The 25,742-nt window shown below is 38.8% G+C and overlaps 3 protein-coding genes across 5 annotated transcripts; 1 reads left to right on the forward strand and 2 right to left on the reverse strand.

Moving 5' to 3' along the window:
- Positions 1–933: 933 nt before the first annotated feature.
- On the reverse strand, positions 934–8,796 carry LOC144026259 (equilibrative nucleobase transporter 1-like). Its single transcript, XM_077532846.1, has 11 exons — positions 8,613–8,796; positions 7,487–7,616; positions 7,172–7,218; positions 6,267–6,343; positions 5,095–5,187; positions 4,857–4,996; positions 4,204–4,454; positions 3,816–3,923; positions 3,072–3,258; positions 1,697–1,820; positions 934–1,102 (listed from the first exon to the last, which is right to left on the reverse strand). The coding sequence occupies exons 1-11, from the start codon at positions 8,794–8,796 to the stop codon at positions 965–967; spliced, it is 1,479 nt and encodes a 492-aa protein (XP_077388972.1). The 3' UTR covers positions 934–964.
- A 5,102-nt stretch (positions 8,797–13,898) lies between these two features.
- Positions 13,899–21,467, forward strand: LOC144025876 (uncharacterized). Of its 2 annotated transcripts, none has more exons than XM_077532260.1 (7): positions 13,899–14,048; positions 15,862–15,975; positions 16,105–17,255; positions 17,834–18,481; positions 19,170–19,274; positions 20,543–20,828; positions 20,927–21,467. In XM_077532260.1, the coding sequence occupies exons 2-7, from the start codon at positions 15,873–15,875 to the stop codon at positions 21,157–21,159; spliced, it is 2,526 nt and encodes an 841-aa protein (XP_077388386.1). In that variant the 5' UTR covers positions 13,899–14,048; positions 15,862–15,872; the 3' UTR covers positions 21,160–21,467. The 2 variants fall into 2 exon arrangements, with proteins under 2 accessions (XP_077388386.1, XP_077388387.1); XM_077532261.1 differs by having other exon boundaries at positions 16,105–17,249.
- Positions 21,468–22,282: 815 nt separating this feature from the next.
- Positions 22,283–24,764, reverse strand: cryba1l1 (crystallin, beta A1, like 1). 2 transcript variants are annotated; one of them, XM_077532453.1, is made up of 6 exons: positions 24,605–24,764; positions 24,403–24,485; positions 24,206–24,324; positions 23,183–23,324; positions 22,966–23,108; positions 22,283–22,804 (listed from the first exon to the last, which is right to left on the reverse strand). In XM_077532453.1, the coding sequence occupies exons 2-6, from the start codon at positions 24,475–24,477 to the stop codon at positions 22,657–22,659; spliced, it is 627 nt and encodes a 208-aa protein (XP_077388579.1). In that variant the 5' UTR covers positions 24,478–24,485; positions 24,605–24,764; the 3' UTR covers positions 22,283–22,656. The 2 variants fall into 2 exon arrangements, with proteins under 2 accessions (XP_077388579.1, XP_077388580.1); XM_077532454.1 differs by having other exon boundaries at positions 24,609–24,751.
- Between the last annotated feature and the right edge of the window lie 978 nt (positions 24,765–25,742).

Genomic DNA, 25,742 nt, shown 5'->3' on the forward strand with positions numbered 1-25,742 from the left:
AGAAGAAAATGTTAAATCAAAAGAAGTCCACCTCTCGTTGTGAAATGCCACATGATCGCGCGCGCGCGGTCCCGCGAGACACGTTGGGAAGTGGGCGGCGACGGAGCTGCCGGACCGCAGCTGTGCGGAGCCGGTGTGGATTGACAAAAAAATTTACCCGTCCGGAGCACGCAGTCAAGACGCACCGCACCGCAACCGCACCGCAACAGCATCCAGTGAAAACCCGGGGTTATTTTCAACAAACAAGTTAGCAGGATGAATGACAAAATTCCCATTTTATTGTCTGTAAAATTTAGATACTTCTTGCAGTTTGACTGTGAGAATACAACTGGTTCATTCTAGTCACTCAGCCAAATTATCAACTTTGCCTGTTCTCAACAAGGAACAAATGGACATCTGGGTCCATTTGGCCTCAGCATCAGTTGAATATTGGTGTGTGGGACAAATGGGGCACATTCCAGCATAATGGCTGTGTAGTGGCTGCATTTACATATGATAGGTGGCTAACTGAGTTAAAAAGTGCCGGGACGAATGGCCTCATCTGGTATTCGAAGAGGGAAGAGCCAACCGCACCCTCCTTGGTATGCCTTTGCAAATGATAGGTGGATGCTAATACGTGAACGATTAAATTAATGCAAATGTGCAGGGCCAAAAGGCCCTGCTCTGGGTTTGTTAGGTATAGAGATCATTTGGCCCCTGCTTGGGGGGGGGTATTTAAGACGTCATTTAACATGACATTTGTTACGGAATTGACATTTTAGTTGAGTGAAGTCCCCCATGACATTTGAGACGTTGCTTCTAGCTCTTAGTGAACAAAGTAAAGATGAATTCATCAATAATCATCATCACTTAACTTTTATTCAGTTTTATCATTTTGCACATACATTCATTCACAAGTCTTGTAATTGGGTGGATGTGTGATTGTGTGGATGCCTTCTATGTACGGTAAGTGAAAGGACAAAATCTACATAACAGCCACTGTGTTTGTGTCAGTGACAGTGTTGGCTTCGGCTCGCTGAGATGCGAGCATTCGACAGTGGAGTAACGCATATATGGGATGACAGAAGGAGAACAGGATAAGCACGGTCAGAGCGATGTTCACCTGTCGAAACATGAATGGACAGATTAGTATCATCATCAATGTATAGACAAAATTGTTGGTACCTGACATGCTGTACCTTCAAACCAGTGCTTCTCAAATAGTGGGGCTGGAGACTCCATCAAGGGGGGCGTGTTTGACCTCGGGGAACATGCTTTTTATTTTTATTTTTTTTTTATTTTTTACTGTCGTTAGAATAAAGTGCAATTGCACCTCCACTACATTAGGGGGCAGTGGCGAGATGTTTTCTTCTTACTCGGGGGGAGACGGCATGACAGAAAATAATTGAGAAGCACTGCTTTAAACTGACACGTAACAATAAAAACCTATGACTAAAAATGTACTAAATCCAGTGTTTTTAGTTGTGTGTTTTAGGTCTTTTATGCTGTGGAGGACTCATGACCCATGAAAGTGTCTTGATTCTGGGCAGCACATTTTGGTGTCAAATTCCTTCATAGTCTTGAGGTTTCGTTGTACCTTTTACAGTTTCAAGGCAATCTTAATGCAGCAAAGCAGTGCGTGCTTTTTTTTTTTATTTTTATTTTTTTTTTTAAGTTAATCTTAGTTTCATTGCACCTTGTACAGTTATGCACTCACATATAAAGGATCCCCGTCCAGCAATTCTTCCACCACAGCAAAGCAGGCATACTGCAGTAAAGAGAAGACCGCCGAGAGACCCAAGATGAGGCCAAACAACTTCCCAAAGTGACACGGTGGGAAACTAGTTACCAAAAAAAGAACACAGACAAATTTAAAATTGAAGTGAGTCAAGACTGCAACTGTAAAACACAATGACTTCGTTTATGTCACTTGGCATTGCAGAAATTAAGTTTTGAAAAGGCAAGTTTGCCCTGTTTATCAAATGATGTACATCGAATATGTACCCTTACAAACAAAGGTGGGAGTAAGTCATTGTTTTGCAAGTCACAATTAAGCCTCGAGTCTTTGCCCTCAAGTCCCGAGTCAAGTTCCAAGTCAAGACTGACAAGTCCCTAGCCAAGACTGACAAGTCTCAAGCGAGTTACAAGTCCGATACTTTGAGTTTCAAGTCCTTTCGAGTCTTTTTAACAATGTCGTAGATTATATTATTTCAGGTGACCATTAAAGTAGGAGTCAGGGAGTGAACCCAGAGTGGTGCATCAGATTGCTGTGTTTGCAATTTATTACAAGTGAGATTACAGTCTTATTAACTACACAGTGAGCAACAATAATTAGACGATAAACAACTGACATTAGCTAACTTACCGTTCTTTGAGCAACTTCAGATGTTGAACGAAGTTTGAAGTTGTTGCCTCGCCGTCAGTGATCTAATCTTGGACATACCGCAATTCATTTTTTTTGTTGACCACCACATAGGTTTTGTACCCAAACAACTAGTGGTGCAACGGGTAATAAAAGTCACGGATCTGATTGACTGGAAAGAAGGAAAAAAAAAAAGAAAAAAAAAAGTACAGCACAGCTCACACACGTACACACACGCACAGTGACGCACACACAGATAGGGAACTTAATCGTTTACATGCATTTTAATCTTTTGGTTTAGGTAGAAAAAGCAAGTCTTTTCAAGTCAAAGGGCTCAAGTATAAGTTAAGTCACAAGTCATAGTTGTTAAAGTCCAAGTCGACTTGCAAGTCTTCTAACATTTTGTCAAGTTGAGTCTAAAGTTGTCAAATTCATGACTCGAGTCTGACTCGAGTCCAAGTCACATGACTCCACACCTCTGCTTACAACTGATCAGAACTCATGGATGTGTTTTTCTCTTGTTTTCCAAACAATACATACGAAATGTATAATTTTTATTCATCAAACAAGCATTCTGCCACTATCTAATCAACACTTGTTGCCTGTCCTTTGATTTGCCAACACCTCCTAATTTTTGGTTTCCATTTTTATAGAGCCACTGATTGCTGATTTGTAGTCTGAATTAAGACATTTGTGCAGAACGTATCTGAATACTTTGAAGTTTACTCACGCCTGAGCGACAAAAGCAGCCATTCCGCCATACAGGTAGCTGTAATTGACCATTTGCATGACAAAGGTGAAGTATTGAAGCGGCAGCACGGGGATGGAAGCGCAAATTGAGAACACCAGCGCCTGCACTGACGTCAGGAAGAAAGAGAGGACTGCAGAATTCAGGTCTGCTTCCGCTTCACTCATTCCTATGGACATGGACACACAAACGGACATGAACAATGGATGTGGCAAAATGAAGTGGCATGGATCAGTGGTAGAGTGGTCGTTACTGAACCCAGAGGTTCTGGATTCGATCTGTCTTAATCTTTCACATTTCTTTGCTTTAATGTTGAACAAAAATAAAAGGTTCAGAAAGTTCCCAGGGTCAGCAGTATCTCTTATAAAAGTAACTGAAAATTTAAATAGTTTCCTGAGATTAAAATAGTTTTAACTTTATATATTATCGGCCGTCAGATTTAAAAAAAAAAAAAAAAAAAAAAGACCAATACCGATATTTGTCAAAATGCCCAATATTGAAAAAAAAAAAAAAAAAAGCCCAATATTGGTGGCAATATCCCTATTTTATACAATATAATGTAGATAGCAAACTGAACCAATCAACGCCAGGGGTGGTCAGGAGTCGGCCTGGGCCAGGTCGGGCAAAGGCAGGCTGGCAGGCCAAATTCAAAATGCCAGAACCGATTCCACCTGTATCCCGTGTGTGTTTGGGAAAGGCTTGGGAGTGTGCAAGTGTGTTATTGACCTGCCACCGCAGGTTTGCGCTTGTGTCGGTCCATAATGTAGCCATTGATGGGAGAAACCAGCAATCCGCACATCTGAGTGAAAGCAAAGGCGTTGATGTACTGGCTCACTGCCAACACACAAAAAGAAAAGATGAGGCATAAATGATTTATTGTGTCGCATTTATATGAGCAGTGGTAGCACCAAATATAGTCATGTAGTTTAAAGTAGTGGTTCTTAACCTTGTTGGAGGTATAGAATGACCCCCACCAGTTTCCTATACACATTCACCGAACAATTATTGAAAAAAAATTATTGAAAAATAAAGTACAGTAAACACGACAAGTAGGGGATGTATACGTACATGCATGTGTGTTGTTGGGTGGGTGGTTTTATATTTGTGTACATACCAACTGATGAATTGCCATCAGCAAGACGCTCCAGCATGGGGTTGAGGGTGCCAATGAACAAATAATGTCTCAGTTGGATCACAGACAACCAGATGAGGACGAAGAAGAAGAATTTGGACAGAACACATTCACGAAAGGTTTTCTCTGAGGAAGGCAACGCAGGTTTTTCGAGTTCATTCTCTGCAGGTGGCCCCTCATCTGTTGGAGTCTGCACCGTTTCATCGGACTTCCTTGGTCTTCTGCAGGATATTCTGATGGTCAGAGAGGACAATTAGAGAAAACAGTGGGCCTACTACTCACTGCTATTTGCTATTACAGCAAGTGGCTTGAATTTTAGGCTTAATGACTTGAAGCCTATCCTTGAAAGCTATGTTGTGTTAATCTGGACTACAGTGGCGATTTACGTCAGCCTCACAGTTATAAAGTTGTGGGTCCAAATCCAGATGCCAGCTTACTTGTGCCTAAGTTTGCATGCTCTCCCTGTTTTCTCCCACATTTCAATTGCATCAGGAAAGGCATTGTTCTTATTTATTTATTTATTTATTTATTTATTTATTTATTTATTTATTTATTTATTTATTTATTTTGTTAACTAGTTTTGCTTGTTTAACTCCCACCGTCATGCTCTCATGAGCAGTGTTTAAGATTCATACCCATACTTGTAGTGGTCAGGTAGCGGGTACGGAATCAAGGCTCTGGGAAACAGGAAGATCGTCCTGAGCACGTGATGGATGCTGCCGGCGGCCAGGAACAGGAAACTGGCCCTGAGGGGGATGCCAGCCTCGTACACCAACTGTAACGACAAAGTGAAGATCATCATTGATAAAGATATTAAATCATGTAAATTAACATCTGCAAAAAAAAGAGGCTTTTTTCGCCATTTTGACTTACTTTAACGATGAGGAAGACTCCCGAGGAAGTGTCAAAGGCTCCGTTGTAGACAGTGATGATGGTAGAACGATGAGCACCAAAGAGATTTGCCACCTTCAGGACGAGAACTTTAATGGATGAGTGTTACATTTGTTCAGGCAGCCCTATGTTAAGGCACTAATGGATGAACACTAATACACCTTATTATAAAGAGAACATAAAAAGCACTCATTTGTGACTCTAGATTGTTCCATTCTTTAATTCAGCCCACTTAGAATTTATGCTAGCATGACTTGTAATTTGTTGCATTAATTTAGATTGCCCCGAAAATTGTTTAATTACAATTTTTTTATTCATGTATTTTGTTGTCTAACTGGTAAGTTGATTACCTGCAAATATTTATTTGTAATAAAACAAAACGTATCTTTTACATATTGTCACTTACTGTCAGTCTTGAACCTTTCATGTCCAAATTTAATGAGTGAAGAGCATTTTTTAAACTTAACTTACTAAACAATTTGTTAATTCATTCTAATTAGATTATTTAGAAATAAAAATATTACAAATGACAATTATTGTATTATTGAAATAAAGTTTTTTTTCTTCGTATTTTATACATACCTATCCTAATTTATTTATTTATTTATTTATTTATTTATTTATTTATTTATTTATTTATGTATTTATTTATTTAATTATTTATTTATTTATTTATTTATTTATTTAACCTAATTTATGAATAATGTGAGCCATATTGTTACAACTGGAATAATTCACTGAAAGGTATCCCAAGAAGCAGACATTGAAAAATAAATTAGCAATCAAAGAAGGCTTGATTGAACCAAGGCTGCACCAAAGTTACAAACATAAAGCCGCCATAATGGTTGTTCACTCGATACCAACTTCAAAATAAAGGCCCAACAAAGATCCCCTTATCTCACCAACAGTTCCGATTGTTAGCACCACACACCCCGAAATGCAGATTAATCTGCGGAAAATACACACACTCCCATACACGTGGCGGTTATGCCATTATAAACAGATAAGACTGTAATCGGAATCTGCTGAATGCCTCCTGCACATGCACGTACACGAGTACATTCACATGCATTTAAAGAATTTACCAATACACCGATGAACTTGGTTGTGTCATGCTGTTATGTAGTTTGGCATGTTTGCATTCCTAACTGCACCTGCATGTTGGTAACGAGCAGCATCATTCCACCCACAGCTATGAACGAGAGCGCTGGGTAAAGCAGCATGGACAGAGCTGATGGAGAGAAACAAAAAACGACAAACAAAGAACATGCTCATGTGCATCGTGTGCATGTGAGAATTTGAATGATATTTTTCTTCCTATATGATGTATAGGCCAGGGGCCACCGACACGGTTTCAACATGCTTCGGTCCAACGACAGCATGAATAGCCCGTAAGCCTGTCTAGAAATAGTTCACCAATGATACAGATTGTATAGTAATATTGATCATTTTAAAATGTAAACACTTGCAGAGATTTCTAAAACTAAAGTATTTAATATTTATCTGTTTCCAGCCTCACTGTTGATAATTATTGTAGGGAATTATTAAAAAGATCAGTGCCCCCCCTCTCCACATATAAAGAGTATCATTTAATATTATTTTCCTCAGGGCATTGAAATGACCCCCATCATGCAGACCCTACCGCCAACAAAAATATATTGAAAAATGTCAGCTAACAGGTGAATGCCAGGGTGGCAAGTCTCAAGTATGCAGGGTTCCGATGTAGCAGGATTTTTATAATTTCACCACTGCAAAAATAAACAAATATTTATTCAAAGGACCACTCAATGTGGGCGTTGGACACATGCAGGCTGCCAGTTAGTCATCCCTATTCTAAGACACAGTATAGGGGTGAGCGATTCAATGCACTGAGAATGAAAGGACCTACCTGGATATCATTCATTAATAGTAGTACATAATTAAAGCTAAAAACATTTTATTTTAAAAGCGTTTATCGGGTTGGTTGCCCTTCACATGAACAAGCAACAAAGAAGTAGCTCTCATTTTCAAAATTGTTGGTGACCCCTGGAATTGGCAATAGAAACGTGTAGATATTTACCTGGAGTTGCGAAGGCCAACATCAGGATACCCCCAGTGTGAAGAGATCTGGGTGCAACACAACACAAGTCATTATTTGCATTTGTTTACTTTTGTGTTTACATTGAACTGAAGTCAAGCTAAATCTATAGCTATCGGTAAATCAACATTGCACCATGATTCAATGTAGACAGATGGTGGACTATAGATGTAATTTCAATGCAACTTAAAAACTAACAACTAAAAAATAAATAAATAAAAGTATTAGATTTAAGAGCATATGTCACACATTGGTTAACGTGTGAGATTTTATTAAAAAATTTATTCCAACACTTACAATCCAAAGAGCCGAGCCACCAAGGTGCCAAAGCGGTCAAAGATGACACCATTTAGAAATGTCAGGAAATTATTCATGAAGGATGCAATTGTGAAGACCAGAGAGAATTGTTCATCCTGCCCTCTGCAATCTGACACACACAAATAAAAAAAAAGATTAGTTCAAATGCATAAGCTTCTTTTTTTTTTAAACTTGACACTGTAGCACTTTGAGATTTCATTGCAAATGTAAAGTGAATTACAAATACAATTTATTATTATTATTATTATTATTATTATTATTATTATTATTATTATTATTATTATTATTATTATTATTATTATTATTATTATACCAAATGCCACTGTAGTAGTTGGGAGGTTAGCTATTTACAGTTTTAAGCAATGAACAGGGGCGGGATTTTTTTCTGCACCACCATTAAGTCAAGTACTGGAAAATAAGTGCCAATGTTTGGACCATTAGTGGTCAGCAGTAAAAAGTTAATATTTTGTCTATAATTAATGTGGTAACTTCATTATTTTTTTTTCCCCTGTTGCTGTTCACTGATAATGATAATGATAGGTAATGACCAATCATGGTTGTTACCTACTTCCTCATCACAGGTGTCATCTTCAGTCGACAGCAAATAGAAAAAGTACTTTTTACAGGTATTAATTAATTGTACATGAAAAATAATGACGTTATCAAATTGATTCTGAATAAAATATGAACTTTTCACTGCTGAAAATGGTTTAATTTAATGAGTCAAGTACCCCTTTAAGTTGAGTTAATATGATACTGTTTCTTTAAGTAGCATTCTGTGTATGTTTAATAAAGCAATATGCGTAATATACTGGTCTTTTTTTTTTTTAACATATTTAAAATTACACCGAAATGCCCAGTATTATGCTATGTGAACAAAAATTAATACAGGTGCAAGAAGTACAAGTACTAGAACTACAACCTCTTTTTCCAACCCTTAACTTTATTTCAATTAGCTTCTAGATTACCCTTCGTCCTCACACAAGAGGCTCCCAAGTGGGCCCTCAATTTTTTTGATCTGTCAAATAATTAATTACCAAAGGGTGTGGCTCCATTAATGGTCCCCACGGTTGCTCATAATTGAAAGTCAGAAGTGCAAACTGACCTTGGACCTGTGTGCCATTACTGTTTGTGGTGTTGACGCAAAAGGAGCTGAAGAAGCCTTGCGACTTCAGAAGGAAGACGAGTGAGGCCCACCCGAACATGATTCCTGCAAAGAACAGACTCTCCACCATGCCTGTGATGAAGGCCAGGCTGTCTTGCACTTTGAAGCGCTTTGAACACAGCATCGTTGTTCAAGCTGTGCACACACACCTGGCAAGGAAGAGATGATGGCAATCAGAAATCTGTGCATATTTCTTTTTGTAGCTCTATTTCTCTGTCTGTGCTAAATCCACTTTGACTATATACCATTACATACAGTTGTAGGTCAAATCTGACCTGTGGATTTTACATTTACCGCTATGGGTGTTAAATTAAGGAAAGGATGGCTATGGTAGGAATCTGGAAATTGTGTAAATGTATATTTCATCAATTTGTATATTTTTTTTATGGCCCAGTGGTAAAAGTGTAGAAGAGCAAGATTGGAATAGTCTAGAGAACTGTCTGTATTTCCACCACATTGGCACAGGTTCACACAGAACTTGACAGATTAAGCATGTGGTAATCTACTAAACACAAGGAACATAAATCATACGGAGGTTAGAGGATGTCTTGAAACAGGCAAATGTACCTGCAATAGGCTGTAGCAATAAAATATATCAACAATTCCCTTTTCTCTCAAACAGTGATAAAAGATTAATCAACCATTCCGCTTTCATGAGAATATTTTTATCAACATTGACCCGGAACATATCATGTATGAATGGAAAATAGCGAAGAGGTCAAAATTCCACATCCGCCCAAAAACTAAGTCATACAGACCTCGTAATTCTTCACTCGAGGTCCCCAGACGCTCTCGCAAATTCTGTCACTCACTTAATGACTGCCTCACTCACTTCCTATATAAAGGGCAACTCCTCATTGCTAATCTGCGATCGCTGCGCAAGCGTCATATGTTGTTGTTTGCTGGCAACTGGCCTTCTCGTAGAGTCATGTAAAAAATTTTGATTCTTCGAGCTCATATCAGATATAAATTTTTTGCTTGATAGCTTTCCTGGAATGCACTTTTCTCAAGCCTAGCTCATGTCCAAACACTTTAACGTAACTTTCGTTAACTTTTGTTTTGTTCCAAGCCACATTCCCAAGTGACCAAAGCAGCGATGCCACAAAATAAAGCCAGAAGTGAGAATCTTAACTATATCTTGATGCCGTTTTCCTTCACAGAGAACCCAATGAAGGAAGTACAAATACTTTGTTGTTGTTCATTTACCATACTTTCACTATTTATTTTCTCGTTTGAGATCTTCATTGGAATCATGACAAAAACACACAAAAAACTGCTGGGCCTGGATCATTCGGGACTTGTCCCAGATTTCCCAATGGCCACGAAGCCTCTGGAATACATCAGGATTTGATATGAACAAGTGAGAGACAGTAGTTGTTGGCCTCAGACTGTCAAGTTTGGGCATGGAAGTTGTCACTTTAAGTTAAAAAAAAAAAAAATGAATAGAAAAAAGCTTAATAATGAGGGTTTGGCTAGTTATTTGTTTTAAAGAAATGCACAGCTCAAAGGTTTGGGGAAATTTGATTCCACAGTTTCTTTATCTTTTATTTAAAAAAAGAAAAAAAGGGGCTATATCAAACGGATCCTAAGTAAAGACATCTATCGTCTTCAAAACTGATTACAGTATTTGCTTTCTTAACATGAATACTGAATAGTGGTTAAATTCAGTTAGTTTTAATTAGTTTTAGAGCAATTTTATAAGTTTTTTTTTTATTTATTTTAATGTTGTCTTTATTTGTTTTAGTCTTAGTTTGATTTTTTTTAAATATATGGTTGGTTCAGTGGAAGATAAAGTTTTTAAAAATTACAATGTTGTGAGATACACTGTGAGATACATGCTTCTTATTTTCAAAGGGACAGTATATTGCCTTTTAAATAAACTTAATTCAATTCCACTTTTTCCAGGTTAGTGTATTTTTCTTTTTTCTTTTCTTTTATGGCGTTTGTATTAGTTTTCACAACCCCCCAAAAACGTTTTATCTAGTGTCCTCAGAAGGTAAAAAAACAAAACAAAAACATAATCTAGATCACAACACATTCAAGCTAAAACAGAAAGAGCCACAAGGCAGTGACCTAAATGTAATATTTATATTTAGAAATAATTTACATTATAAATGTTAAGTTTTGTCATGGCAATATTAGCAGTAAAATATATCAGGGCAGACTGACTGACTTAAAAAATATTGATGATGTGAAGTGAAGTCGAGAAAGACTATTTTATTTGTATTTTTAATTTATATATATATATATATATATATATATATATATATATATATATATATATATAAAAGTAGGCCGTTGTTGTTAAATGAAATCCATAACGAATATTTTTTTAAACAAAAATAATTACTTATGTCAGAAAAGGTTGTCTTTATTATTATTTTTTAATTAAAAAATAAAGTTTATTTTTTAAACATTACTGTTAAAAATGAACTTATACAATTAACTTTTGGCAGAACCGGTTGTCGAATTTATGTAAAACGAAAACGAAAAAAAACTGTTGAATGTAACTACTAAATTAACATCTACTGGTAATCTAAATTAGTTACTTTTAGTAGTCAAGTAATCAAAAAAAGTAAAAAGGGTTTAATTGTTCTGCCTGTCACTAGCATAGGTAGATGAATAAAAATATTTTATTTGTAGCAAATTTACAATTTTCAAACCAAGAGAAATTTGATAATTTAGTGAACTATTGTGCCATACGGATGTACTACAGCACACTGCTTTAGAATTTTTCAACGTCACTAGCCTCCTGCTATAAATATCTTATTGCTTTATTGTGTTTTCATTATTTATAGCTCTTGTATCCATGCCTTCTATTGCGCTGTCAGCTGCCACTTTGTCAGCAGATTGCAAAGAAGCCATCTTGCATGCCTTGTGCCTTATCTTTGTATGATGTTTATAGCCTATGCTGGGGTAAAAACATTCCCTGCCCAAAATTTGAGCCCATACACCCCTCGCCCCTCTGCGTCATGTTGTCTATTTAGAGCTCTCTTGTGGTTGATCTCACATTATCACCATCTCGCTCCGAAGCTCAAATACAGTGACATCCAACACAAGTGATCAGAAGACACTTGTTGGAGGACAAACACTGGTGGAATAATGTAGGGGGGTTTTGGTAGATGATTCATGATTTCTGGTTGAAAAGTTGAGCCCTCAGCACAATGGCTTCACCTGATTCCTCAAGTCCATCTCCTTCCAGCTCTGACGACAAGACGCTTGATCGTACGCCGGCCCCGGATTCTTTTCGGTACACAACCCACAGGAGAAAGCAGGGTGCGATCGGCAGCTTGTGCTACGGGTTCAGTGTGGCATGGCACCATCTGAGGCCTTTCATCCCGTTCTTCCTCATTTGCTTCCTGGTGGTGGTTCTCGTCTACGTGATGCAGGCCATCATCTACGGTGGCCCTTTCAAAGACCCAAACTTCTTTGTCAAGTTCAACCAGCGCTGGCCTAGGCCCATTCCGAACCACCTGAAGACGCTTTCCCCGAATTAGAACCTTCACACTGACAGCAACATCTCACAGTGGATTTGCGTGGACAGATTGTGGATTCAGGGATATCATCAGGATCTCAGCTGACTAATACCATTATGTTGTGTATACTCTTTACTTGTGGATTTCATGTTTCCTTTGGGCTGTTACAACAAAAGCCTTTCTTCATCTTTTTTCATTTTTTATTTTTATTTTTTTTATGAGCCTGTAACAAACGTCAGTAATGTCAGTTGACATAAAAAAAAAAGAAGTACTTTTTAAAAAATGTATTTCAAAGGTTTGGGGGCATTGTATTCCATGTATTTTTAGTTTTCAGTACAGTATTGCAGAAAATTGAGATTTACCATCGTGACCTTTAATTTCTATCTTCATCTCATATCCTCCTGACTACCAGAAAAAAAGAAATATTGTCCAATCATGTTTATTTTGATATTCCCCAACATTTGTGAAGTAACTGAAATACTGCAAAAGAAATTTTTTGGAAGAAAAAAAAGTGTTTATTTTTAAGCTATGATGTGTCTACTACTACAGAGGAAATTTTTTAAAACTTAAATGGTAGGCTCAAATACAATTAAAATAATTCAAACAATACTTTAATGTGTTCTTAAGAGTCTTATAGAACACATGGTAACAACACTTAAAGCCTAAATTCGTTCAATAAAACGTGTTATACACTTACTTTTCCTCTTCCCTAAAAAGTGCTTGCACTGAGGGAAGCCCCACCCCTACACATCATTGGAAAGCTCTGAATGTCCTCTACAGCGCACAAAAGGAGTTAATTCAATCGATTCGTATGCACTGGGTGGGAGATATTAAGGTTTAAAAAGGTCCACTACAGAGGACAAATTTGAATTGCTGGTAATCAGGAAGTTACGTGGAGGGTGCAACAGCACATACTTGTTTGTTTGTTTGTTTGTTTGTTTGTTTGTTTGTTTGTTTGTTTGTTTATTGAATATATAAACCAGCAACATGGTCATCATTAACCACATCTTACATGTTCAACAAATATGATAAATCATTGATTTGAAAACATGGCCAACCAAATGGTCAAGCTGGGATCTTTAGAACTGATAACTGTATGTACATTGTGGTCGAGCAGGTAAAGAGAAAGACTCTTTATGTTTATTAGATTATGATACATGCAAAGCCTGTTAACAATCACACTCGTTTATGAGCATTCCATATTTTCCTGTCTTTTGTTGACTTTTGTTGTTGCAGGCATGCATAGTTTCAATCTTCATATTCTTGCTGTCCAATAAAATAAGTTTCTAGTCTGAAAAACAAAACAAAGCAATCAATCAAATTGTGAGGTACATGCTTTTCATTTGACAATGACAATACCGTATTGTCCTTGGATTGAATTCAATTAAATATTGATACTTTTTTTTTCAAATGAGTGGCGTACTCCTTTATTTTGAGTTTCCATTGAGACTCCGTTTCGGACGGAAACCGTTATTGTGTAATTTAGATTTGGTCTATTTAATTTGTGTTTGACTTTCGACTTTTGGAGCATTTCTACTGCTGAATTGGGTTTCTATAGTAAATGCTGGACACCTGTTCTAGCTCATCAGCAATAAGACGAAGCGTTTTTAAAGTAAGGGAACTGTTTTTCAATTTTGACTGTCATTTATTTGTTCTTGATTTATGTATTTTACTTTTCTCGGGCTTGTACGCTCACAGGGTGTCTACGCTACTACCATCCAGTGGTCAAGATGAATATTACACCAATCATGATTAGTGACGTCATCAATGCTACAGGGGAAATGTCAATGGAACACAAAAAGTGCCGGTTTGGTGTAACTGTATTAGTCATAACTTTTAAAGACATTTTGTTTTATTAATTTTAAAATAACGTGACATTCCACTGAGCTTTGAGCAAACGGTGAGTGCTCTTGCAACTTTCACGTTTGTTTTCTTCAGTGTATCATGCAAAGGGAAGCTCACAAGGACATGCCAACTAAAACCTAGCCCACATTTCATGTCCAGATTGTATTAAAGTCGTTATTGTGCAGTTCATGACTGGTTAATTAATTGACGTGACGCCATGTGACACCTGCTTAACTGTCGACTGTCGACTGCCGCGAGCTGCGTGCTAGTTTGTTAGCAACGATGCTAACAGATATTTTGCCCTAAATAACGTTGAGGTTTCCCACCCCTGTATTTACGCACTGTTTTTTTCCTTATTGCCAATTTTATGTTGTCAGTCTTAAATATGATAACTTCGTCCACGTTTAAGCATAGTGGTAAAATAGTGGTTTGTTTATTTTCCTCTCCTTAATAGCATCACCCTAGTACAACGTAGCACTAGCATTATGTTTATGTTTATTTTGTAGGTAATAATCTTCACGACAATGCTACCTTAAAGAAATTTAAAATTATGTTAAATTATACTACAAATTTAACATTTTCATATTATTGACACAACTTTTCATAGATAATTTAGGGTGTTTTAAAGCTGTAGGTGGAGCTGTAAGTGAGGTAATGTTTTTCCCAGTTTAAAGTGAATAAATATTTATAAAGAGCAGACATGCACCCAAACATACCCAATAAGCCATTTAACCTCTTGCACATAATTTCAAACATTTTTCCCCCCAGATAATAACACAGTTTTTCCTCTTTGGAACCATTTCCCTTGCGATTAAATCTCAAGGGCAATTCTAAATGTATGGGGTATGAGTGGGGGTTTGGGGGAATAGAGTTTTCCCCCTGTACGTTTTTAGCTTATCCGTTGGAAGACTTTATAACAGGGTTTGAGACTAACGTTTGTTTTTTTTTAAATTAATTTAGGGGCATACGTATAAAATGTATTTCATCTTGCTTTGTAAATGTTGTTTCCACTCATTTCACTGTACTATTGATAAATCAGAAAAAAAAAAAAGCAACCAAAAATATTAAATAATAACACATATTTACCGTTTACACATGCACAAGATGATGAAAAATGTATTTGCCCTAATGCACTGTCTCACATTTTAGGAGCAAAATGTCAACATTTAAGGGCAGTCTGGAGCCCTGTTTATAAGAAATGCACTCCTGAGTCCCGACAGGAAAAAAAGCTGTTGTAAAAGTAATTTGACATTGATTGATATAACAACATTGAGCATGCTATGCAGTCAAAGGTTTATGGACAGTGGATAAGCCTGCTCTTTCAGACTTGTAATATATTTTTACTCATGGACAAAATTGTACCTTCTGTTAAAGAAAAAAAAAAACACACACACACACAATTCACTTTCCCAAAATACATATTGACAAGTCACAAAACGTCTGGGAGAGAGAAAAAAGTGGAGCTTTTTGGCCAGTCATATTAAGTCTGTTTATATATGAAGCTTGGGTCAGTTCTGGGGCTGCTTTGCTACATCAGGCACAGGCTGTCGAGTCTGTGCGGGATACAATGACATACTGCATAAAGACTATTAAGGCATTCTGGAGCAAAACGTGCTGCCTGGTGTCAGGAAGCTTGAGCTAATCTGCAGGTCAGCATTGGGACACTTAAAACATTTAAAATATAACATATTTATACGTTTTGGGGAGCGAATGAGTTAAGATGGGTGAAGGGTGCTCAAAAGCTTGAAATCTGATCTTTAAAGTTTTGGGAAAAGACACTTAGAGATGTTTAAAAGAGTGCTATCTCGTATAATAACAACAATGAGGCTTACATGTGAATATTCACCCCCCTGTGTGCTCCTCACCAGTTGATGGGGAGATGTGGTGCTACCAGAAGCCAGGATTTGAAGCCCACCTTGTGGCCGAGTTGCAGAGACAGCAACAGCACCGACAGTTCTGTGACACTTTGCTGCGGGCAGAAGGTATTTAAATCCTGGCACCATGCCGGGTTCAGATGGAAACCATAAGTTTGTTGGAAGAATTTGGCACCCCTGCCGAAAGCATTGACTGACCATCTGCCCCACCCTTGATGGCACCTCTTGTCCCTCCAGGTGTTACAGTTCCAGTACACAGTTGTGTCCTTTCAGCCATCAGCCCCCAGCTGTCCACTGCTCTGTCCTCCTCACCGGCACCCCAACCGGGACGAGAGCATCTGGTGGAATTTGGGACCGTCGGCGCCCGCACTCTGCTCCAGGTGGTCAATCTGCTGTACTCGGGGGAGATGGCCGGGCAAGGGGAGAGCGAGAAGCAGCAGGCCGTGTCGGCAACAGCCAAGTTGGGCATCCTGGGGCTGGTGGAGGTCCCCTGGAGGGACCGGCGAAGCGACGTGGGCACTGAGGTGGGTGTACAGACTGATCCCGTGGAACTCAGAGAGAAGGAAGTCACATGCTGCCCGCAGGAGGTGAGTGAGGGCAACACTATCCTCTGGAAAGCGACGCTGTCAAATGGCGAAAAAGACACACTGACTGAGGCAGAAGAGATGCAAGCAAGCTCCGCCCTCTCTTGTCAGTCCGTGCCAACCTATGAGACCATTGAAATGGCTCAATTTGAGAGTTTAGTACAGCCCGACAACCATGTTGTCCAACTAAATGTTCCGACGCCACTCATTTGCTTGCTAGATGAAGCCCAAAATCTTCAAACGTCGCCTGTGGCTGTGGACACCCCATGGGTTGCTGACTCCCAGAGCTACGTGTTCAGCAGGCCTCAGGCAGAATCCAGCGTTGTAGACGGTGATACAACAGAAGACAAGCAGTTTGAGCAGTTTCTAGACGACATCCCAGGATTCATCAACCACTTTTTGGACATGGACTCCGGAGAAACGAACACCGGGCGAGCTAAGACGAAGCCGCGAGGAACAGGCAGGGCCAGGCAGCGTGGAGGAGCTTGCGGCGGAGCTCGCAGGGGAAGGCGGGGTAGAGGAGGGTTGACACAAACGGTGGACGTGCAGGAAGTGCGCGTGAGCAGACAGCACAAGTCGCTCCTGCGGAGGTGTGGGAGGTCGGCCTCCATGAGGACAGGCCAGGGGGGAGGAACCATCGGCAGGAAGTTGCACCTGAGGACTCGACATCGGAGCCCTCAGGGGAGACAAAGGCGGCCCAAATTATGGGACTTTTGCCCAAGTGGACAAAATCACAGCTGGATGGGAGGAGGGGACAACGTAAAGCGAGATAGGAGGAAGACGCCGCATGATACACAGGTGATGGTAAGACATATATACTGTACACACCAGAGTAAGAGATGTTATACCAGCAAATTATGGCCTTTGTTTTGATTCATGTAAATGTTTTTTTTAATCATCTCATTAATTTGTGATACATATTGATTTAATTTAAGTAATAAAATGTTTCAAACTAGTCAAATGAACAATTTGCATTTTAAATATAACTGATTAATTGTAATTAAATGAGCAATAATAAAATACTAAATTAATAGGAATTATTCCTTTTTTTTTTTTTTTATTAAAATGAAGTATTTGTACATTCCTTTGCGTCTTTTGGATTTTGCCAAGTCACCTTATTGGCATATATTTTCGTTGAACCTATCGTTCATTATTTGCTGGAAAAACTCTGGCTTTGTGCTTAGGTCAATAACAATCTAATATGCAGTAAATGTATTGCTTGGGTGCCATCTTGTGGCATCTGCATGATATGTAGTTAACTTGATGATGAAATTTTGAATGTACATGAATGGAGCAAATAGCCTAGTGTGCATGATCCTACACCAGAGCTGTAAAAAAAACAAAAAAACAAAACTGAATTTTTAACACCCTGCTTCTGCCAGGTATCACACGCTGCCCAACCTCCTGCCCCTCCACCTCCTGCGAACTCGCCTGGGCACTTTGATCATCTCTTTGAGGAAGTGATGAGGGAATTGGAGGTTAAATTGAGCAACGGCACTCCACCATCTCAGCCACCACCAACAGGCCAGATGTGCAGTTGCGCCGTCTCCTCCTGTGGTGACGACACTGGCTATCCTGCTCGCTCATGCGCTCATGGCTCCACAGAGGTTGTCGCTACTGGAGAAGCAAACGGCGAGATGGTCGTTCTAGGGCCGCAGGCAGAGTTAAACCTAACAGCTATGTTGGAAGACCTCCTAGAGTCGTTGGGGCAAGACAGTGACAACTGTGTTAACAGGGAGACACAAGAGGAGCAAGATGACAGTCGCTTTCCCCGCCCACAGCGTACACGACAGGAAACAACGTCCTCACGCTCGCGCTCAAACAGGCGAAGAGCATCTACAAGAAAGACCAGACGAAAGAAACGGCGTCCTCTACAAGTAAAGCAGTCGATCCGCGAGTCAGTGAGGGATGCAACGGCTTCTGATAAAATCTATGATAGCCGAGGAGACAGGAGGTTACAATGGATGCCTGTGGTGAAACTAAACAGGCATGATGCTCTGCATCCAGTCAGCTTTCAGGCACTCAAGATGGTAGCTAAGCTCAACTAATATACATGTTGTATATGCAGGTTGGCCCTAAAACTCAACCCTTGATTAGACATGACTACGTTCATTGACATATATACAAGTCCCATGACAAAAATCTAATTTACATGAGAAAAATCTCACGGCACAACAAACAAAAAAGCTACAAAAAAATATAAATACTGAAATAATAATGATGTAATTTAATTTTACTCACAAATTTATTACTCAATGTGAAATCTAGTCCTTTTTAATTGAACACAAAACGGATATACTCCAAGAAATCCATGACTTTTTTGTTGTTGTAGATGCACAAGTTTGTTGTACCTTCTGCCATCTAATTGGGAGAGCTTTTAATTGTGCTGCCTGTCACGATACATCGCTAGCATAGATAGATGCACAAATTTGTAATTACTAAATAATTTGTAGACAATTTAAGCGTAATTGATCACTTTATTTTTAACCCTGCATTGATGCGAGTCAACCTTTGCACTTGTTTTCGTACTTCCAGGAGTTAATCGCACATCTGCCATTACTTCAGATGTTTTGTACTAGAAATACAACTAAAGAATACATGTGTCAAAGTCATTCAAAGAGTGAGTAGATTTTTAGGGACATACTGTGTATACATACAAATATTCATATTCATGTGAAAAATGTTTTGTTTTTTGATCATGATGTGATTCCTCTACAGAATCCTGCACAATCGAAGACCAACTCATCATCTGTGCATCAGCCAGTCTCAGTTATCAGAAAAACGTATCCAATCAGGAGTCGATGCAAGGCAGCCCAGATCACAGTGAGTTGGCTTATCACCTACTTTGCTATTGCAGTGAATGAATTCTGAGAAAGTGATGTTTTGCAATGGCAGCAACATGATGTCACTGTAGTCATTGTTTCCTAATATTTATTGAGCCAATGGCAATATTTTACATTATAATCATCTCACAGCACACCACCAATCAAAAGGTCACATAAAGTGATAAACTCCCAAAGGGTTGTAATTGTCTATAGGTGCCACAAGATGGCGACAAAGAACTTTTGTTAGATACACAGATTAATTGTACCGTCTGCCCTCTTAAACTTGGTTTATGCTTTACAAATTTGCATGGCAAAATTAGGTAATTTCAGCAACATGCAATCCCCAAATTTCCCTCACAGTGCACTTACAAAAATTTGTAATTACACGGACAGTCCCACACACACACACACAAAAAAAAAACATGGTGCATGAGCAAGAGTTGGGTTTTCTGTTCCTGATTCTTTGCTTTTATTTTTTTTGTTATATGTACTGTTCACACTTATAACTTGTATTTTTCACGAGTTGGCAATAAAGTTTGCTTATTTCATATAGAAAGTGTTTTAAACTTTTGTAGTGTTGCCGTAGATCCCGCGTGGAAAATACATGTGTCAAGCATAAACCTAGCTTAGGTTTAAGTGCATTAGGTTGTTCAGCCTGTCACTATCACTGACATTGCTCAATGAGCAAATGAGTATATATATATATATATATATATATATATATATATATTAGGGGTGTTAAAAAATCGATTCAGCGATATATCGCGATACTACATCGCGCGATTCTCGAATCGATTCAATAATCGGCTGAATCGATTTTTTTTTTTTTTTTTTTTTTTTTTAGGATTCACACCTTGAGCATGGAAGAATGTTATATGAACGGAACATTAAGCCTTAATATTTTATTTCAATGCTGTTCAAACATGAAACAAATTACAACCTCTATAAGACTGAAATTTCAGATAAATAAATAATACATTTTCATATAAATCTTACACTCTACAAGCTTACTGATTAGTATTTTCTAAATTTGAATGAAAAAAAATCGCAACAATCGACTTATAAATTCGTATCGGGATTAATTGGTATCGAATCGAATCGTGACCTGTGAATCGTGATACGAATCGAATCGTCAGGTACTAGGCAATTCACACCCCTAATATATATATATATATATATATATATATATATATATATATATATATATATATATATATATTACTTAGATGACTGATTTTCCTGACATTGTCTTATCAAAACAATCAGCCAATCCCAGAAGAAGTACCGCCACATTTGGGCCAACCAGACTGTAAGCGAGGACGGCGCAACCGGAAGCTTCCCCGTGAAATTGAGGTTGATGCGCTTGAGGAAATTCAAGTGAGATGTGAAAACAATGCAACTCAGGAGGAGGCAGCGAGGAGAGCAGCAAAGAGGATAGCTCAGCCAGAAGAAGACACTAGATATATTGCCAGTGAAGCCAAGAGGAAATGCTTCGAGCCAAATATTCCTGAGAAGTCGTCTGGTGAGACCACCATGCAAGACAACACGGAAGGTAATGCATATGAGGAACAGACAAGGGTGGTTGAGCACAACAAAGAGCTCTAATAATAGCACTCGAATAATAATCGTCACTTTTATTCTCATCAACAGAAGACCGCCTGGGAACAGGAAGTGAGGAGGACATTGATGTGATTGGACCATTGGAAACCATCCCCGATCCAGTCACCATCACCTGGTCACTCTCTTCAGGGAGTGAAGAGGGAGTGGAAGAAGATGAGGAACTTGATGTTGTCGGAGGAGCGTACTTGACTTCTTTGCCAGTGGCCTTCACCCTGAGCAATTCTGTGGACAGGACGTATCATGTCGAGGTACCCCTATCCTAGTTGAGTTAGTGTCAACTCTACAAGTTTGCTCTCCTCTTTGTTTGAGTTGGATCAGATTTTATCATGGTTATTATCAGGATAGTATAGTACTTGACAGCACTTATCACAAAAATGCTTAATTAGGTATCTGCTCTTTAATTGACCAACTGGTTATTACTGGCATTTGCAGTCCTTTGTGTCACATACAAGGAAAGGTTGAGTTGAAAAAAGCACTAGTGACTACTGTTTAAAAGTTGTTAATTTGTTAGAAATACAAGTGACTCAGTTGAATCCACAACCATTTTTGCTACAATAAAGGTTATCTTTGATTCCTTGCGTTTGATTTTGTATGCACTTAAAAGAGTTAATACACAATATAGTGGGTCATTAGTATGTGTTAAAAAAAAACCCCAAAACAAAAACAGTTGAAATTGTAGCAGAATGGTTTGCGCTGGTTGGTCATCATTTTTCAGCTCAATACAAAATTGACTTCAGAACATACGGAATGAGACTCTCCCGTCCGATGAAAATGAATAACTATTGAATAGTCATTTATTTCAGATGATCACATTCATTTCAATCAAATGTACATTCCTTCATTGGAGAGTTCAATTCTTGACAATTTTCCACAATGCCTTATTGCAGTGATTCACAAATTCTTTATACCAAATACCACCTCAAAAAATATTTAACTCTCCAAGTACTGCTATAATAACCACTAGAAAAATGCAGTAGCATAGTATAGGCCCAGATGAGGCAGAGGTTTTATTCCTAAATATTATTGCCATTTTAACATTATGCACGGGTGAACATTAACACTGCTCTTCAATATAGAAAAAACTGCAGTTGAATAATGAACAATTAAAAATGCATTGCACATAGAAATTAATTGTGCCGTCCATATGCTAAAAAAAAAAAACTGATTAAATGCAACTGTGTTGTAGTTAAAAGTTAAATCTAAATGTAGTGGCCTTAACAATTACACTGAATTTGATTAAAAGAATACTCACTAAAAAAAGTTAATTCAAATAAGACAGGATGCTGTTTGAACATGCTACAGAAAACTGCTTCCATACTGTTTTGCCACATTTAAGTATTGTATATGGCAAGTTTATTAGGAAAAAAACATAGAACGCTACACACATTTGAGGTGAAAATGACTTTATTTGCTATCAACCTGTGAGTCGACCTCCCCCACACAAAACGAGCACACATGAGCTGTAACACAACTTGGAAGCCCTCCGCCAAGTGTCTTTCAACTACAGCTCAGTGTGTGTCTGTGTGTCGGGCCCTCGGACCAAATAAAAACACACCTTACCCGGGTGTCATCTATGTCGGCATGTGTGTGTGGACTGTGGAGTTCCCTGTGCTTTAGCAGTGCCATATTGTCTCTTATAACACTCATCTGCAAAACAGTGTGGAGTGGGCCGTCGCTCCACCCAACAGGAATGAAAAGGAGACAGAAGGAAGAGATCGTAGGTAGGAAGGAGCTGCTATGTCAGTCTTGATTTCTTCCTCTCAGTGCTGGATGCGCCTGATGGACTGGATCTGGGGTGTTTGGCAGTGGGAACCCCAGGTTTTGCACTGCTGGTAGTCCCCACTGTGTCGCTCGCATTCCATGATGTACTGCTGGCCCCTGTAACCAGGGAACTGGTAGCACACAAAACTGTGGGAGGAAACCAATAACAGGACTTCACTTTGGTGGATGGATGGATGGATGGATGGATGGATGGATAGATAGATAGATAGATAGATAGATAGATAGACAGACAGACAGACAGACAGACAGACAGACAGACAGACAGACAGACAGACAGACAGACTTACGCGCCACACTGCACATGCATGGAGCCCACTTCAGTCGTCAGCCAGCCCATGGCCTGCAGAGACGGGTAGTCATCACAAATCTCCACGCTGCGGCCGATGAAGTTCTCCTTTTCGAAGATGATCATGCGGCTGCTCTGGTGAGACTGGAAAAAGGCAGCCAGGTATTGGATCAAGAGGAACTACGCAGGGATAGATTTTGAGTGGAACATGTATTTACAGCGCAGGAGATGGGGCGCAAAGACATGAGGCGTTCGACGTGGTAAGCGAGGGAGCCGCTGTAGGAGTCCCATTGGGGGTACTCTCCTCTTTCCAGGATCAACTGCTGGCCTTGGAAGTCATGGTGCTCGAAACCGACCCAGCTTCGCAAACAGATAAAGGACACTTGATGTGAGTGTTCCGGCAATGAAGGACGAGGTGGGACTTAAAACACAGGAAATATTTAATGATCCTTATGTGTTTTTTTTTCTTGTTTTTTTATGTGAAAGGAAGCTAAAGGACATGAACAGAATCCACTCAAGTACATGAAGAACAGGCCTGATCTTAACCTGAAGGTAACACTTCTTAAATCATCAATTATATGACTACAGCATCTTGGTGTAGTGCAGTCTTTTTATTTGTACAAAACTTACTATGTGCACATTTAAAGGTGCTAACTCTAATAGTGATTACCCATTTCTGTGTACAATTGTTTGTTTTGTTTTTTTATAGTATTTTTAGTGTGCACAAGAGTATTTGCCTATAACATGAAAAAAAAAGATTTTCTACTCAGAAAGTAAATTTTGTAAGAAGAGATTTTGACTAAAGTTTATTTTATTTTTTAATTTTTAAATCTACCCCCTGAGCCGCGCCGCTCCACCTGTGTGTTAGTATATCGCGTGTGTCAGCTGTAATTTTTGTACCTCCATCGTTTTTGATCTCCGTTTGGATGTTAGCAAAAACAGTAGGAGTGGCATAGCTCAGGTTTGTTACTCAACCCTTTTTTTTTTATTTTATTTTATTTTAAGAAACTTGTAAACTGTATTTCCAAAAAATCCTTCTAAATTTGTTTCTGAGTGGAAAAACTTACTAGGTTTTTGTCATGGAATTCTCACATACACAGTAAAAAAATACTTACTCTAAAATGTTCCTCTCTTCAAGTGTAAATTTTACTCTGCAGAGTGGAACCAAATAGGCTCTTTTTACAGTAAAATGTACTCTACAAAATTGACTGTGTAGTTGACACAATGGCAGTGAGACTTACGCGCCACTTTCTACCCTGATGGAGCGGATGTTGTCCAGACCGCAGTCCTGGATATTAACACATTCAGAGGTGAACTCCAGGGACTTGCCCTGGAAATGCTCCTGCTCGAACACAGTCACCTGAGAAGGCAACACGAGGTGAAAGTTAATAACAAATGTAAAAAAAAAACAAAAAAAACATCAAGTCTTTTGTGTTACCTTAAAGATGGGGGCCAAGCCCATTCCTGAGTTGGCCAGGGATTGCATCATTGGGGATCTTGTAGTTCTGAACATCTTTACACCTGATGCGCAGTGAAGACAAAACATGGACTTATGAGAGAATGACTCAGTTATATTATTAACTAAACCATCAATAGATTTACTCCTTTATTCAGTGCACACATTCTTTGACAAACCTTACCTACTTTATTTTTGAAAGAGACCTGGAGTGGAACACACCTACCGCCTGCCTCGCGTAGAATTAAGGGAGGACCTGGCGCCTCAGTTTTATATGGGCAGGCAGGTCACGCAGGGTGGGGAAGCGGGTGAGGGCGGCGCACTCCTGCAGATGCGCGTTCACGCCAGGCCACGCGCACTCTTCGCGGCGCGCCCTCGGGCCAGCTATGACCAGCTCAGCACATATCATAGAGTAGAGACAAAGGCAGTCCGGTATGTTCGGACCCCGTTCAGCAGTCCAGCGTGTGTGTCTGCACAAAGGAGCGCTGATAAGGGCGGAGAGTGAGCGGATTAGCAGCGGAGCACAGGGGCACCTCTAAAGATACACGACCGTTTATATAAATGAAAATTTATACGATTGATTTAAAAAAAAGATTACTGAACATCTAAAGATTGAAGAAATTATGTTGTGACGGCATGTTTTTACTTCTTTTTTGTAATGCAATCTTGTCTTAAATTCCATATGGATTAATCCCAGTTTAATGCAAAGTAACTTTATGTTGAGAAGTTAGACAAGTACTACATAATTAGAAAGCTTCTTATGTTTCATATTTTATCTACCAGCATGTTTTCAACTTTATAATTCACACAAGTGGGGTTTCTATCAATCTATTTCTATTCAAATTTTTAAGAATTGCGAAAAAGAAACTGAATAGAAACGCCAGAAATTCGAAAAAAAAAAAAAAAAATGCTTGGAGGGGGTGGATTTTGAAGCGTATCGGAAAAAAAAGGAAAATGCACATTTTGGCTATGAAAACAGCTTTTGCCAATAAGCGACTACAAGACCGGATATACGTGGCACATTTTGACCAGATAATACATCACATGTTCATTTGTCGTCACAAAAAAAAAAAAAAATAAAAAATAAAAAAAAAATGGCGGCTGATAAAGTAAGATATGTTTGGAGAGACGAAGAAACAATTCTCATTGGCTCAGTAATCTGTCCATTTTGTGTCTTGTGTCAGAGAGACGCACTTATATGCCATCATCTTGTGGCACGGTCTCACTATTTGCAAAAGAAGAACAGATGGAAACGGGCATATGTTGCATGTCTGCTTTGCACATTTTCACAGCATTTGCTTAAGAATTTGGATAGAAACCTG

Source organism: Festucalex cinctus, chromosome 9 (assembly GCF_051991245.1).
Source record: "Festucalex cinctus isolate MCC-2025b chromosome 9, RoL_Fcin_1.0, whole genome shotgun sequence".
NCBI classification, from domain to species: domain Eukaryota; kingdom Metazoa; phylum Chordata; class Actinopteri; order Syngnathiformes; family Syngnathidae; genus Festucalex; species Festucalex cinctus.